A 16,130-nucleotide genomic window follows, 5' to 3' on the forward strand; every position below is an offset into this window, starting at 1 on the left:
TTTGGCAGTAATCGAGTATCAGAGAAGTGACGGTGTCTTCTTAGTGTACCATATCAGGAGGCATTTGATGTCAGTTTGCCTCATTCAGTCTTGATATATGAAATGTGGAGTAGTTTGCCCAGAGTCTGATTGCCCCTCTTTTTTTGAGGCCATAGATTTAAAAAATTTCTTTTTGAGGCCATACTTTTTCATTTAACGCCTTCATATAAGATATTAATGGAGACCCTTATTCGCACAGCTTAGTTGTGGTGTCTGGATAGTGGGGCTTATGGCTGCTAGAGATTTAACCCAGGGGAATCCGTCTCCAGGTATGGATATTTTGAAAGACATGAACCAAACCTGGAAACAATATTGGAGGAACCTAAAAATCCAGATGCTGAGGGTGGCTGCAGTTGATACTGTCAATTACCCTCATTTAGGTCTTTTCATTCTTCCTGTTTCTTTACGTAAACTGCTGGCAGAATGTTATAAAGAGAAGTTCATTGGTGTTTGTTTTTTTTTTTAATTGAAAAAGGTAGAATTAAAGGACTTTTAAAAATTAAGTAAAAGAGCCTGAGTGCGGTGGCTCAGGCCTGTAATCCCAGCACTTTGGGAGGCTGAGGCAGGTGGATCACTTGAGGTCATGAGTTGAAGACCAGCCTGGCCAACATGGTGAAACCTTATCTCTACAAAAATACAAAAATTAGCTGGGCATAATGGTGGGTGCCTATAATCCCAGGTACTCAGGAGTCTCAGGTGGGAGAATTGCTTGAACCCAGGAGGTAGACATTGCAGTGAGCCAAGATCGTGCCATTGCACTCCAGCCTGGGCAACAGAGCAAGACTCTCCATCTCAATAAAATAAAATAAGAAAATGGTGCTTTTCAGATGTTTCTATACAGCAAACTTAATGAGAAGAAAGTACATTTCTTCACCTGAAGTGGCCAGCTGCATGGCCTGTCTTTGAAATCTACCCCATAGGATGTGGGGTTTTTTGGTTTTGTTTTATTTTTTCTGCAACCAGGTCTCATTCTGTTGCCCAGGCTGGAGTACAGTGGTGGGATCATAGTTCACTGCAGCCTGGTACTCCTGGGCTCACGCAATCCTCCCACCTCAGCCTCGTAAGTAGCTGGGACCACAGGCATGCAACACTATATTAGTTTGTTCTCACACTGCTATAAAGAACTACTTGAGACTGGATAATGTGTAAAGAAAAGAGGCTTAATTGCCTCAGTTCTGCATGGCTGAAGAGGCCTCAGGAAACTTACAAGCATGGCAGAAGGCAAAGGAGAGATAGGTACCTTCTTCACAAAGCGACAGGAAGAGGAGCATGTGTGGAGGAGGAACAGTCAAACACATAAAATCATCAGTTCTCATGAGAACCCACTCACTATCATGAGAACAGCTTGGGGGAAACTACCCCCATGATCGCTTGCTACCAGGTTCCTCCCTCGAAACATGAATATTTTTGTAGAGATGGGGTCTTTATTGCCCAAGGCTGGTCTTGAACTCTTGACTTAAGTGATACTCCTGACTTGGCTTCCCAAAGTGCTGAGATTATGGGTGTGAGCCACGGTGCCTAAGAGAGAAACATCCATAGGATGTTTCTTCATAAAAATGTTTAGTAGATGAGATTGTCCAGGAGAACACATCTTGCTTTGATCACCTTTGTTAGTGTGGCCGAGGACAACTGGTTATAGCTAGCCAGGTTTTGAGCAGCATTGCCATTAAATGTGGTTTTTAAGATAAGAGCAGTTTCAAAACTAGAAATTGAAGTAGGACAAAGGCTGACATAGTGTCTTATTCTTGGGTGACTTAAGCTACTTTCTGCATCTGTGGGTGGAGAATGAGTAAACTTTTAAAAGTAAAATTACATATTTATTTAAAAATGTATTTTCAAATATTAACCTCTTCAATCATATTCAGTAGGTACAATATTTAAGTAGTTTCTGAATGTTTTGTTTTTATAAATTATATAGATGGACACCTATAATTGCCCCCCTACTCAAGGTGCTCAATACTATTTGGTGAATGAACAGATCTGGACACAAGGAGCAATAGTAGTCTTACTAATGAGCCTGTTATGTATTTTTTTTGTGTGTAAAACTAAACAGTTTCTTAGTATCATTTAACTTTTCATACTATTTGTTATCGCAGAATATAGTAGTAATGTATATCACCTATTTGTTTTCTTCTTCTGGTTCATATTTGCCTTGGGGTTATGGATCAGGTGGCCTATTTTTTCTCCAATCAAATACTGCTTCATGGTTCAGAAATCCCAGCACTTTTGAGCTGCCTAAAATTTATATACTGTTTATGGCAGATTGGTGTAAAGTTTGGTTTAATTACGAGTTTGGATTGCTGATGCTTTTTTAAAACTTCTCTCCAGCATATACCTCACCATGTTTCTTGTCTTAATTAATTTTAATCCTATTATTTTATCTCATTTTGTGTGTTACAGAGATTTGTGAAATAGAGAAAAATAAGTAACTTCTAGTTTCACAACCCAAGGGCAAGTAGGGTGTCCCTGTGAGCTTATTTTTTAAGCCAGCTATGTTTTTCAAATCAAAGTTCCAGTACTGTTACTAGACAGCATTCTAGATAGATTTTTGCTTTTTTTTTTTGTAACAGTGTAATTACTATATTTTTCTGTATTCAAAAAAGCCTTTTCTTTTTCTTTTTTCCTTTTCTTTGTGATATTTGAGTTGGTTTTCTTAGGTGAAGCATCTGTTAGCCAGAAAAGGTGTTAAGATGGTGTAGTTTTGATAACTTTTATCACATTTGTCCTCAATACATTTGTGGTCATATTCACCTATCTATTAAGGAAGTATGTAGAAGCAAATGTATGTGGTTTGGGAGAAAACAATACCTCCTCCGTGAACAAAACAGAAGTATATATATATTATTGTGTATGCAGGGTTTTTACTTACTTCAAAATTTGAATGGATTGGAGGATATGTGGGAACCTCAATACTGTTTACAGGTAGGAAGCATTATGTTTAATGATAGATTGCAACTTAAAAAAAAAAAGTCTCATACTTCCAGGTGTATGAAATCAGATTAACCTACAGCAACTGGCATTTTCCCCAGAAGTTCTTCCTTTGAATATAAAATCATTGTTTTCTTAGAGGAGGAAAGCTACTGAAATTAAAGTAAAATGAATTTCCTAATTTTAAATTTTACTTATGACATATATATGGTGAAGAATGTAAATTTTCTTGAGCCATAGTGTTATATGAGCCTTACTGGGTGGTGACGGTAAGCAAATGTTTTCTTTGTTGCCACTATCAGTCTGAGGGAAAAGTATACAGAACATAAAGCAAGAAGGAAAGGGCATGTTACAAATCAACTATATCCTGGCTCATTTTTGCTTTTTTTTGTTGTTGTTGTTGTTGTTGTTGTTGTTAAAGCCCAGAATCATAACTTTTTTCCTTTAAATGTGTGCCAGGATTATTACATTTAATTAAAACTAGATTTTACGTAGTATGCAGAAAATTTGAGAATCCTACTCATGCAAATGAGATATTGACAATCTATACTTAGCAAAAAGATAAACTGGGTAGTAGCAATGATTCTTTGTTACAATGAGTAATTAACTCATTATTTGGTGAAGTTAAAAGGGCCTCTAGATGCGTAAGCATTGATTTTTTTCCCCATTGTTAAATACACCATATGCCTATTATCAAAAATGTTTTACATAATAATTGTCTAAATATGGTTGGTCCAACTTATTTCTGGTTTGATTCTCGACACAGATCATGTCAATAGGCACCTTATTTTTAAAAGAGTGCAAATAAAGATAAAAATGTGTACCTCCTTTCCCAGTGTCCCTATTGCAAGATGAGAGACAGTATAATCAGTTATTGATTTGTAATTCATTAAATTACAATCAATCCGTGAGTAGTTGATAGCTGACTGCTGTCATTCTGCTGAGAAGTGATTATTTTGGTTGCATAAAATAAATATTACATTGTGAATTTTGTTTAATCAAATTAGTAGTGGAAGTGGACTTTGGTAAGTGCAGGATGTATGTAGTACCTTAGTATAACTTGACAGTTTTTAATGTGTATCCCTATGGAGATTTATTAAATAATTAGAATTTAGTTTGATTGTGAACTCAGAATTATGCATTGTCTTTTTTTGTTTTATTTTGTTTTGTTTGAGATAGGGTCTCAATCCTGTTGCCCAGGCTGGAGTGCAGTGGCTCAATCAAAACTCATTGCAGCCTCCATTCGCAGGCTCAGGTGATTCTGTCACTTCAGCCTCCAATTAGCTGGGATTACAGACCCCAGCTGCTACACCCGGCTGTTTTTTGTATTTCTAGAAGAGACAGGGTTTTGCTATGTTATCCAGGCTGGTCTTGAACTCCTGCACTGAAGCAATCCACCCACCTTGGCCTTCCACAGTGTTAGGATTACAGGCGTGAGCTCTTGCGCCCTGCCAGAATTATGTGTTGTCAACCTGCCTCATTCCTTTTGAGTTTTTTCAAAAAACTCATTTTCTTATTTCCCTACTCCAGTATATACAGTAACCATTAGCTTTAATGAGATAAGTAGGAATGTGATTGCATATGCATTAGAAAGATCAGGATTGCATGCAATTAATAGAAATGTTTTATTATATACAGAAGGAGCAATTTGATCTTAGTAACATTTATGAGATTTCTAGCCTTAGGATGACTCCTAGAAGGATGTATCATTTTGTGTAAAATGCTGTCCAGACTCAACAGGCAAATATATTGAGCTCTTTTGCATATATTTTCTGTGGGGCGGGAGTGTTATTGCATAGGCATGTTTTGTAATTGCCAACTTGATCTAATGGGCATTTCCAAAAAAGGACTTAGATATTTTAATTAATATTTACTTGTTAATCTAATACTGACAGAATTTCAGAGCATCAAGGAGCAAAATTTACAGTTGAATTTTGAGTGCGATGCATCTCTTACTAGTCATGTAATAAACCTGTGTTAGATCCTGTGTTACATACATCCAAAGAGGCACTGGCTGGTTACATATTTAGTATTTGTAGCTGGTATGATGGGTGGCAGCATCATTAAAATGCTTTATCTCAGTTGTTAACTGTGTGTCTCTAAAATTTTTACCATTTTAAGCCCTTAGGTAGAATTTGGTCATACCTCACTTTGCCTCTCTTTATAAAGTATAACACTGCATATTCACATATGTATAAATATCTATATCTAAAGAAGTATTTTAAAGAGTATCTTAAACTGTTTGGCTTTTGTAAACTATATATAACCTATTAATGCAGTTTTATTGTAATCATATGCTACAGTGGTACATTTAATCAGTGTAAAAAATTTTTTTGTAGAAAAAGATTCAGATTTTTGCATTTAATTCCATAGCTGGAATTCGTGGGTTGATCAGTAGTTCAGTATTTTGAAATCTGTGTTCTTCAGTCACCTTGCTGGTGTTACCAGTAAAACATTGTGTTTTGTTTCTTTCTTTGTTTTTGAGATGGGGTCTTGATCTGTCACCCAGGCTAGAGTGGAGTGGTGTGATCTTGGCTCACTGCAGCCTCGACTTCCTTCACTTAAGTGATCCTCCCACCTCAGCCTCCTGAGTACTTGGGATTAGGGGCTCACGCCACCATGCTGGGCTAATTTTTGTACTTTTTGTGGAGACGGGGTTTCGCCATGTCTCAATTCCTGAACTCAAAACAGTCCACCCATTTTGGCCTCCTAAAGTGCTAGGATTACAGACATGAGCTACCATGCCTTGCCTTATTTCTTGATTTTAGAAATTGAGTATCATGTGGGATGAAATCAAACAGAACTAATTATAAGTAACTCTTATTTCAAAAACTTGGGTTATTTGCCCATTTTTTTGTGCTATTTCAATTAAAGCCATTTTTCAATATTTCAGGTTTAATGAAAATATTAAAATATTCCAGTCACAGATACTTATTGCTTACGAATTATGAAGTCATAAACAGTATCTTAGGACAAATGAACAAAATGAACTAAATGGGATCCTATGACTTTTATCACCAAAGTTAATAATCTTGTGGAACATTACAAATACAGTAGAGAAATCTTTAAGTCAAATAAGACTTAATACCCTGTAACTGGGTTTATGAACCAGTTACTTAACTATTTTTAACTGTAGTCTCGCTTCAAAATGAAGAACAACTTCTCTTGGTCTTTTTCAAGCGCTGTGCCTTTCCTGTGTCTTTCAGAAGTGTACACTTCCTAGTTCAGAGGAAGTAACAGGCTGTCGCATAGAAACCACAGTTTCTTCTGCATATACTTACTTATCTCTATTAAAATCGTATTTCGTTCCTTTAGTTATTTTGGCTTAACTGCTTATAGCTAAAAATGATAATAATTACTAGCTATTATTGAGTATTTACTGTGTTTCAGGCACTATTCCCTCTCCTCTCCCCCTCCTCTGCGCTCTCCTCTCTCCCCTCTCTGCTCTCCTCTCTCCCTTTTCCCCTCTCCCCTCTCCCCTCTCCCCACTTTCCTTTCCTCCCCCTTTTCCTTTCCTCTCCTCTTTCCTCTTCTTGATGGAGTCCCACTCTGTCTCTCATGCTAGAGTGCAGTGGCGCAAAGGCGCCATCTTGGCTCACTGCACCCATTGCTTCCCAGACTCAAGCGATTCTCCTGCCTCAGCCTCCCAAGTAGCTGGGTAATTTTTGTATTTTTAGTAGAGACAGGGTTTCACCATGTTGGCCAGGCTGGTCTCGAACTTCTGACCTCAGGTAATCCACCCACCTCGGCTTCCCAAAGTGCTGGGATTACAGGTGTGAGCCACTGCACCCAGCCTTTTGTGTTTTCTGTATATTAATTAATATGTTTAGTTCCCTCAACAACTCTTTCAGGTAAGCACAGTCACTGTGTCCTTTTTACAGAGGAGGAAACAGGTCTAGAAAAGTCAAGTAACTTCAGGGTTACACAGCAAGTAAATACTGAATCATGGATTTGAACCCAGCCAGTCTTACTCTAGTCTTTCTCTTAACTGTCACGTTGTACTCCAGTTCTAGCCTGAATTATGCTTTCTTGCCTTTGCTCTTGTTTTTCTTTTTGCCCTCTCCCAACCAGTTGAAATGCTTCTATGTTAGGCCATTTTAAAAATAGGCAAATTAAATAGTTAAAATCTAGGAAGTCTCATCTCTGCCTAATGCTTAATTACTTTGTGATATTGGGCTTGTTGCTTTTTACATATTTAAAATGAAGCCTATGTATACCCAACAGAATTTTATTTTTATTTTTATTATTTTTTCTTTTTTTTTGAGACGGAGTCTTGCTGTGTCACCCAGGCTGGAGTGCAGTGGCGCAATCATGACTCACTGCAGCCTTGAACCCTTGGGCTCAGTCTCTTCTCCCACTTCAGCTTCCTGAGTAGCTGTGACTACAGGCATGCAGCGCCACACCAGGCTAATAGAATTATTTTTTAATGATTACATAGGGTGTATAGCAAATGTATAGCATAGTGCCTGAGACATGATGAACTTTGTGAGGGTCGTTGGCTAGTTGTTTTATACTAGCCGGTAAGTCGTCTCTAAAAGATACTGTCCTCCCCATCTAATCAGTGTGTTACTTGTTCAGAGTGGGTTTGTAAGGCTGAGGGCATGTTGTTTGTGTTTAAGAATCATGTTTAAATGTGTGTTTTGCAATTTGGGGATACAAATGCTTACCAGAGGATTTCTGTCTTCATTGTTCTTCAGTGAGGTTGAAGTGTAAGTCATAAAGGAGATTTTATGATGCCTGAAAAGCTTTCTGTAGAGTGTGTCATATGGCTTACTTAACTTTATTTTCTTTATTTTTTTTTTCCAGGAAATTTGGTGAGCGGCCTCCACCTAAACGACTTACTAGGTAAGTATTATATTAGTCAGCTTTTCATACACACATTTATGAAAGTATAAATCCTATTGTTTTAGATATTATGTTAGGTACCCTTGAAGTCATTCAAATATTACTATCTAGAGCATAAACTTATTCTCATCCTTCCTTTCCCTCATCTCCTCCCTTCCCTCACCAAAAACGGGAATAAAAGGAATAGTTGAAAAGGGAAAATGAAACCTTTCTTAGAATTAGTCTTGAGTCTAATGTAGTGAATACAACATGGATGGCAGTGCAGATAGCTTTCTATATCTAGCTGTGGTTAGCCCATCACAATTTGTTGATTGCAGGTGAGATTTGAAAGTAAATGCTTTTAGGAAAGAGTTTTAAGGAAAACAATTTCTACCCATTTTAAGAAAACACAAGTTTTATCTATTTTTAATGAGTATAAGTAAGTTGTAGAATTTACGTTTTAGTTATGAATGTTAAAAGTATTAGTCTTGAATGATTTTTAAGATTTCCAGCAGCCAGAGTTGTAAAATAAAGAGACCTAGTTCTATAGCCATGTCCTAGAGTCAGTGCAAACCTTGCCTTATTAGCCGTTTATTTTTGGAGACTTTCAAGAAAGTTGTATGTATATATGTCTGTCCTTTTTCTTCATAAACTCAACTGAGATCACACTCTTACACTCATTGTTCTACACCTTTTAACGCCACTTAACAGTACATCTTCTACCTTGATAATTCCCCTTAATGGCTCCATGGTCTTTCATTGTTTTCATACCACTTTTAATATTTCACATTGATGACCATTTAGGTTATTTCCAAATTATTGCTATTGTTTTAAAAAGCTGTTATGCTTAAAGAATGATGAAGGATACAAAGGACAGTTCGAAGGGGAAATCTGGGACGCTTTGATTATCAAGATAATTAATGAGAGTAATGGATTAAAACCCTTGTAATAAAACAACAGCCTAAAAGTCTATACGGAGATAATTAATCTCAGGGTAAATATTATTTATTTATATAAGTAAAAATTATTTATAATCAGTAAACAGGGCAAAGAGGATAGCTTTTCCTTACAGACGCATGTTGCCTAATAAATGTAGAAGGAATGGTGGTGGCATTAGGAAATTAGGCTTTGACAACCTCAGTAGGCAAAAATCATCAGTGGATGCTTACGCTACTGGATTAATGTTTGATGACAAACACAGTATTTACAGAGTCTCAAAGTATACACTCACAACATATGTATTTAATGATAATAGGGAAAAGTAATAACATGATAGTGGAGAAACCTGTCAGACATCACCTTAATTATGTAAATTATTATCACCAGTAATGAACAGATAGGTATCATGTGCATCCCAAGAAAGACATATATCACTTTTGTGGTATTTTTGCCAAAAATGCATAAGCTACATCCAAGAATAAGGAAACATCAAACAGAAACAAATTGAGGGACATTCTAGAAAATAAATTGTTACTTGCTTTTCCTAAATTTTAAGATTATAAAACACAAAACACTGCAAAACTCTTCTAGATTAGAGGAGACCAAAGAGACAAAGCTATATTTAAACAAATCCTGAACAGGAAAAAATTTTTTTCTTTTGCTGTAAAGCTGAAGTGGCCAAATGTTTTCTGTAATGGATCAGATAATAAACATGTTGTTTAGAGGGCCTCACTAAGTGTGTTAGGACTTCTCGACTCTGTCCTTGTATCTCCAAATCAGCCATAGACAGTATCTAAAAGAATGACATATCTGTGTTCCAGTACAACTTTATTTTGTTTACAAAAACTGGTGACCCTCCTGATTTGACCTGAGGGCAGTAGTAGTTTCTCAGAATACCTACTTCACCCACCAGGGGACCCTCATAAAGGACTTCCGTGGGACAGCTGGCAAAATTTGAATAAAATCTGTAGATTAGGTATTAGTATTGAATCGGCAAAAATTGTATAAAAGAATGTCCTTGTTAGGAAATAAACGCTGAAATATTTTGGGTGAGGTAGTACTATATCTGCAATTTGCTCTTAAATGATTTAAATAACAATATGCAAATAAGGTGTAAAATGTTAACATTATGGAGGTCTGAGTGAAAGGAGACTAGGAATTCTTTGTACTACTTGTACTATTACAACATTTCTGTAATCTCAATATTATTTTTAAATTTAAATTTTTTTTGGAAAAAGCATTATATTAATTCTAGGTTAAGTAAACTGGGAAAATATAGCTTGTCTCACAAGGCCATGTAAATATATTTTCAATTACTTGTTTTCATATATATATATTCCGTTGAGTCAGTTCTGGTGAGTGGAATTGCTGTATTTATATGTCTTCACATTTTGAAATTTAAAATTTAACATTTTTGTTTCATTACCAGCAGCAGTTAGACTGCTAATGATATATTTTGATGAGTAAGTTAATGTAAAATAACATTCTCTAAAAATAACAATCAGTACAATGATAATAAACCTCATAAGGAAATGTGCCTTTCTTTCCCCTAAATAGATGCAGTAAGTCCCATTTAGTTTATCATTATTTTCCATTGTTTGCCCTTTAAGCAGTTTCCCCTCTTTGGAAAACTTGAGTAGCTTTTAAGACTTTTGCCTCTGGCCAAGATAGAGTAACATGGAGTAGAATTACTCTCTGGCTTGGAACAAAAACCTGGACAAAATATGTAAAACAACAGTTTTCCAGGTATTGAACATCAGGTATAGAAGGATAAGTGATTACTGAGGAACTGGGAGTCCACAGAGGGCAAGACAGCAGGGCTGCAAAGTGGAGAGGAATTAACTGTATAAATAGGTCCAGAGATCTATCACAGAGGTTTCCTTTTAGTCTTCAGCTACATACTGATCAGCATGCGTGTGTAAGGAAACTACTCCGTCGTGGGGATTGGGGAAAAACATCCCAAAAAATGAGAGGAAACAATTTCTAAAGTTCACTTAGGACTATGAATTGTGCCTGTTAACAGTAGCCAGAGTGGAAAATCTCCTAATTTATGGGGCATTCGCTAGACTGCTCAGAAGGGTTTTGTTTCAGTAGTGATATAAAATTGAGTCCAGGCATGATGCTCTGTTTTCACCTGGCAAACTTAAAGAAGGATTGAAAAGATCAAACTTAATTGTGTACCAGAACAAAGCTCAAGAATATAGAAATAGAAAAATATCCAGCACTAAGAAAGGCAAAATCAAAACATACCAGTCATACAAAGGAGCAAGAAAATATCCATAACAAGAAAAATCAGTGAATCAAAACCAACCCAGAAATGACATGCATGATAGAATTATTGGATAAGAACATTAAAACAGTAATTTTTTTGTTTTTTTGTAGAGACAGGGTCTCACTATGTTGCCCAGACTCGTCTTGAACTCTTGGCTTCAAGCAATCCTTCTGCTTCCTTGGCCTCCCAAAGTGCTGGGATTACAGGTGTGATTCACGGTGCCCAGCCTAAAATAGTTACTATATTTGTGTTCTATATGTCCAAGATGCCAAGATCAAGAGCTGGGAAAATTTTTCTTTGAAGGGTCAGATGGTGTATATTTTAGGTTTTGTTGCCCATATAACTTCTATCATACTACTAAGCAGCAGTAGACCATGTGTAAATAATTAGATTGTCTGTACAGTGAAGTATAGCTTTATTTGTAAAATGGGTGATGGGTAGGATTTGGCCTACAGGCTGTAATTAGTAGATACCTGAGCTAGAGGAGAGGTTAGAGACATAGATTATACACACACACGCACACGCACACGCACACACTCAAATCTCTAAAGATGAAAACTACAATATTTAAGGTAGAAAAATACACTTGGGATTAATTTCAGAATGGACAAAGAGTAGATTAGTAAACACAAAAACATAGAAATAGATACTGTCTAAAATGAAGCACACAAAGAAAAAGTCTGAAAAAAAGTGGTGAGCATTAGTGAGCCATGGTTTATTGTCAGGTGACCTAATATATATGTAGTTAGTCATTGTAGGGAGAGTATGATTAAAACAATATATGAAGAAACAATGGCAAAAATGTTCTAACTGGAAAATTAGTGAAAATTGTAAAACCACAGATCTAAGTTGGGTGCTGTGGTTCACGCCTGTAATCCCAGCACTTTGGGAAGCTGAGGGGGGCAGATCTCTTGAGCTTAGGAGTTCAAGATCAGCATGGGCAACATGGCGAAACCGTATCTGTACCAGAAAGTTAAAAAAAAAAAGTTAGCCAGGAGTTGTGGCACGTGCCTGTAGTCCCAGCTACTTGGGAGACTGAGGTGGGAGGATCACTTGAGCCCACGAGATGGAGGTTGCAGTGAGCTGAGATCACACCACTGCATTCCAGCCTGGGTGACAGAGTGAGACCCCATCTCAAAAAAAAAAAAAAATCAGTTAATCCTGAGTACAGAAACTACCCGGAAGTACTCTATAATCAAATTGATTAAAGTCAGTGATAAAAAAACAACAGAAAACAAAAGACAAATTATGCACAAAGGAACAAAGAGAGGATGACAGCAGGTTTTTCATCTGAAACCTTGCTATGGATAAGACAGAGCAAGTGCTTTGAAGTGCTCAAGGGGGACCTATACTTGTCAACCTAGAATTCTATACCCAGTAGATATATACTGTTTTAGGCATAGTAAAAATGGAAAGAATTTATTGCAAATAGGCCTTAGCTACAGTATTAAGAGAAATTCTTCAAGCAGAAGGATGATCATACTAGAAAGAAATCCGATTCTGTACAAATTACCAATATCAAGAACAAAAAAGGTGACATCACTACAGAGTACAGATATTTGAAGGATAATAAGCAAATATAACAATTAACTTTTTGCCAATAATATTCAACTTTTGAAGAAATGCACAAATTTTTTGAAACTAGCAAACTACCAAAGCTTACTCAAGAAGAAACAGGTAACCTGAATAGTCCTATATTTAAAGAAATTGAACTTATAAACCTTCTGACAAAACTGCAGGCCCAGATGGCTTCACTGTTGAAATTCTACTATATGTTTAAGAAAAAAATTATCTCAGTTCCATATATACCCTTTCAGAAAATTGGAGAGCAGGACATACTTATCAGTTCATTCTGTGAGCATAGCATTACCCTGTTGCGAAAAGTAGGCAAAACATTACAAGAAAATGAAATTACAGTGCAGTATTCCTTTTGAACATAGTTATAAAAAGTCTTCACAAATTTTCAAATGGAATCTAACAATATATTAAGGGGATGATTCATCTTGACCTACTGAGCTTTATCTCAGGAATGGAAAACAGTTCATGTAATTCAATATATTAATAGAACAAAAAAGGAAAATCATATGGTTATCTCAGGGGATTTAGAAAAAGCTTTTGACATCCATTCTTAATAGAAATTCTCAGCAAACTTGGAGTAAAAGAGAATTTCCTCATCATAGGGTGCCTATGAAAAAACTACATTTAACAACATGCTATTTGGTGAAACACAATGTTTTTCCTCCAACATCAGGAACAACACAGGGATGTCTCCTTTCACAGATTTCATTTAACATTGTATTTTGATGTACTATAAGGCCAGAAAAAGAAGTGAAAGACGTCTAGATGGGAAAGAAAGAAGTGAAACTGTCTTTATTTGCAGATGTCATGATCATCTATATAGAAAATTCTGCGGAATCTTGCTACTAGAACTAAAAAGTGAGTTTAGCAAGGTAGTAGGATACATGATTAACATACACAACTAAATTGTATTTCTGTATACTAATGAGCAATGGGAAATTGAAATTTGAAAGCAATACAATTTACACAGTAGTATAAAAATATATGTAATTCCATGGGAAAAGTCTGACAAAAGGTGCAAAAACTCTACACTGAAGACTACCAAACACCACTGAGAGAACTTGAAGTCCTAATTAAATGTTCTTCAGGTAGAAGACCTAATATATTGTTGAAATGAGCCAGGTATAATGGCTCATGCCTATAATCCCAGCACATTGAAAGGCCAAGGTGTGAGGATCACTTAAGACTAGGAGTTTAAAACCAGCTTGGGCAACAAAATGAGACCTCGTCTCTACAAATAATAAAAAAATTAGCTGGGCATGGTGGCATGTGCCTGTGGTCCCAGTTACATTGGGAAGCTGAGGCAGGAGGATTGCCTGAGCCCAGGAGGTTAAGGCTGCAGTGATCCATGTTTGCGCCCCTGCACTCCAGCCTAGATGACAGAGCGAGACCCTGTCTCAAATAAATATATATGGTTAAAATGTCAGTTCTTCTCAAATTGATCCTATGGACTTAACACAATCACAGTCAAAATCTCAGCTGTTTTTTGTAACAGCTGAGAAGCTGTTTCTAAAATTTATATAGAAATGCAAACAACCTTGAAAAAAAAGCAAAAAGAACTTACACTGCCTGGTTTCAAAACTTATTATAAAGCTATGGTAGTTTAAAGTATTGTATTGGCATGAAGGTAGCTAAGTAGACCATTGTGTCAGATTAGTGGCCACAAATAGTTCTTCAGATATATGATCAGTTGCTTTCCAGTCAAGGTGCAAAGGCAATTTAGCTAGATTTTTTAAAATGATAGTCTTTCTAACAGTTGATTGTGGAACAACTGGATATCCATTGCTCCTTCAACCTGCCCCCCACACACAAAGTAACTACAGTCTATACATAGTACCCTATTTAAAAAAATAGCTCAATGTAGACCTAAATGTAAAACTTTACACCGCTTTTAGAAGAAAACATGGGAGAAAATGTTGTTTATTAGGCAGACATTTCTTAGACACTAAAACACAATCTATGGAAGAAATTGATAAATTTTACTTCATCAAAATAAAGAACAAAGATGAAAATGACTCTGAAAAGTAAATAATAAGGAAATAATCCATTTTTAAAGGACGGAAATGGTCTGAACAGATACTAATCCAAAGAATGTATGAGTATAACAAATACCCATTAAGGAGGTGCAAATTAAGACTACAGTGAGTGTGTTAGTCCCACTGGTTTGCTATAAAGTGTACCATTAACTGGGTGGCTCAGAAACCACAAATGTATTTCTTATAATTCTGGAGGCTGGGAAGTCTAAGATTAAGACGCCAGTGTGTTTGATGTCTGTTGGAAGATGCTTCCTGGTTGATAGATGGCTGTCATCTTTGTGTCCTCACAAGGGCACTGATCCTATTCTTGAAGGCTCCATCCTCATGACCTCATCACCTCCCAGATGCCCCACCTCCTACTACCATGGCATTTCTGATTAGATTTCAACATAGGTATCTTAGGGGACACATACACTTTCTAGCAGTTAGATACTATTAATACTATATACCTGTTACAATGTCTGAAATTTAAAGGACTCATCATGGGAACAGCTAGTACTTTCATACATTGGCAGTGGGTATATAAAGTGGTATAATAATTTTGGAAAATAATTTATACTTTCTTAAAATGTTAAACCTCTACCATATGGCCTAGTTATTCTGTTCCTACATATTTAATCAAGGAAAATGAAAACACCTGAATACAAAGCCCTGAACACGAATGTTCGTGTTAGCTTTAGTTGTAATAGTTACACAGACACAACCCCAATATCCAGCAACAGGTGAGTGGATCAACAAATTGTAGTGTATTCTACAGTGAATTTCTATTAAGCAGTAAAAAAGGAACTCGATGCATGCAATAGCATAGATGGATCTTAAAATAATTATACTGAATTTTCTAAGTGTGTCAGGAAAAAAGAATATGTACTGCATGATTCCACTTACATAGAATTATAGAAAATGCAAACTGATCTGTAGTGACAAAAAGTTGATCAGTGGTTTCCTGGGGATAGGGGGAGGCAGGAGGAAAGATTACAAAGGCAGAAAGGAAACTCACAATTGTGAATACCTTTATTTTGATTTTGGTGATGGTGTGTATACACATGCCAAAACTTGTCACATTGCACACTTTAAAATAAGCGCATTTTATTGTATTTCAATTAAATCTCAATAAAGCTGTTAAAAACTTAGAAGCTTTTATACTTGAAAAATATTCTAAAATATTCTGAAAGGGATTAGTGTACCTTCTTGGGAAAATTCAGGTAAGTTTTTTTTGTTTATTGTTTTGTTTTGTTTTGTTTGAGATGGAGTCTTGCTCTGTCGCCGAGGCTAGAGTACAGGTGCCTGCCACCATGCCCAGCTAATTTTTAATTTTTAGTAGAGATGGGGTTTCACCGTGTTGGCCAGGCTGTTCTCGAACTCCTGACCTCAAGTGATCCGCCTGCCTTGGCTTCCCAAAGTGCTGGGATTACAGGTGTGAGCCACCACACCTGGCTTCAGATAAGTTTTATTTCTTTTTAAATCTCTGAAAGACAGCAAACTACAGATTTATATTGCTTATTATTTAAGCTAAA

The 16,130-nt window shown here is 36.4% G+C and overlaps 1 protein-coding gene across 11 annotated transcripts in view; it reads left to right on the forward strand.

Annotated features, from left to right (window-relative positions):
* The window catches only part of RBPJ (recombination signal binding protein for immunoglobulin kappa J region), a 270,633-nt gene that overhangs the window by 216,620 nt on the left and 37,883 nt on the right, over nt 1–16,130 (forward strand). For all 11 annotated transcript variants that reach the window (XM_015138101.3, XM_078001481.1, XM_078001484.1 and 8 more), the window contains 1 exon segment: nt 7,774–7,812. In XM_015138101.3, coding sequence (XP_014993587.1) covers nt 7,774–7,812 — 39 coding nt within the window.

Source organism: Macaca mulatta, chromosome 5, assembly GCF_049350105.2.
Source record: "Macaca mulatta isolate MMU2019108-1 chromosome 5, T2T-MMU8v2.0, whole genome shotgun sequence".
Lineage (NCBI taxonomy): Eukaryota > Metazoa > Chordata > Mammalia > Primates > Cercopithecidae > Macaca > Macaca mulatta.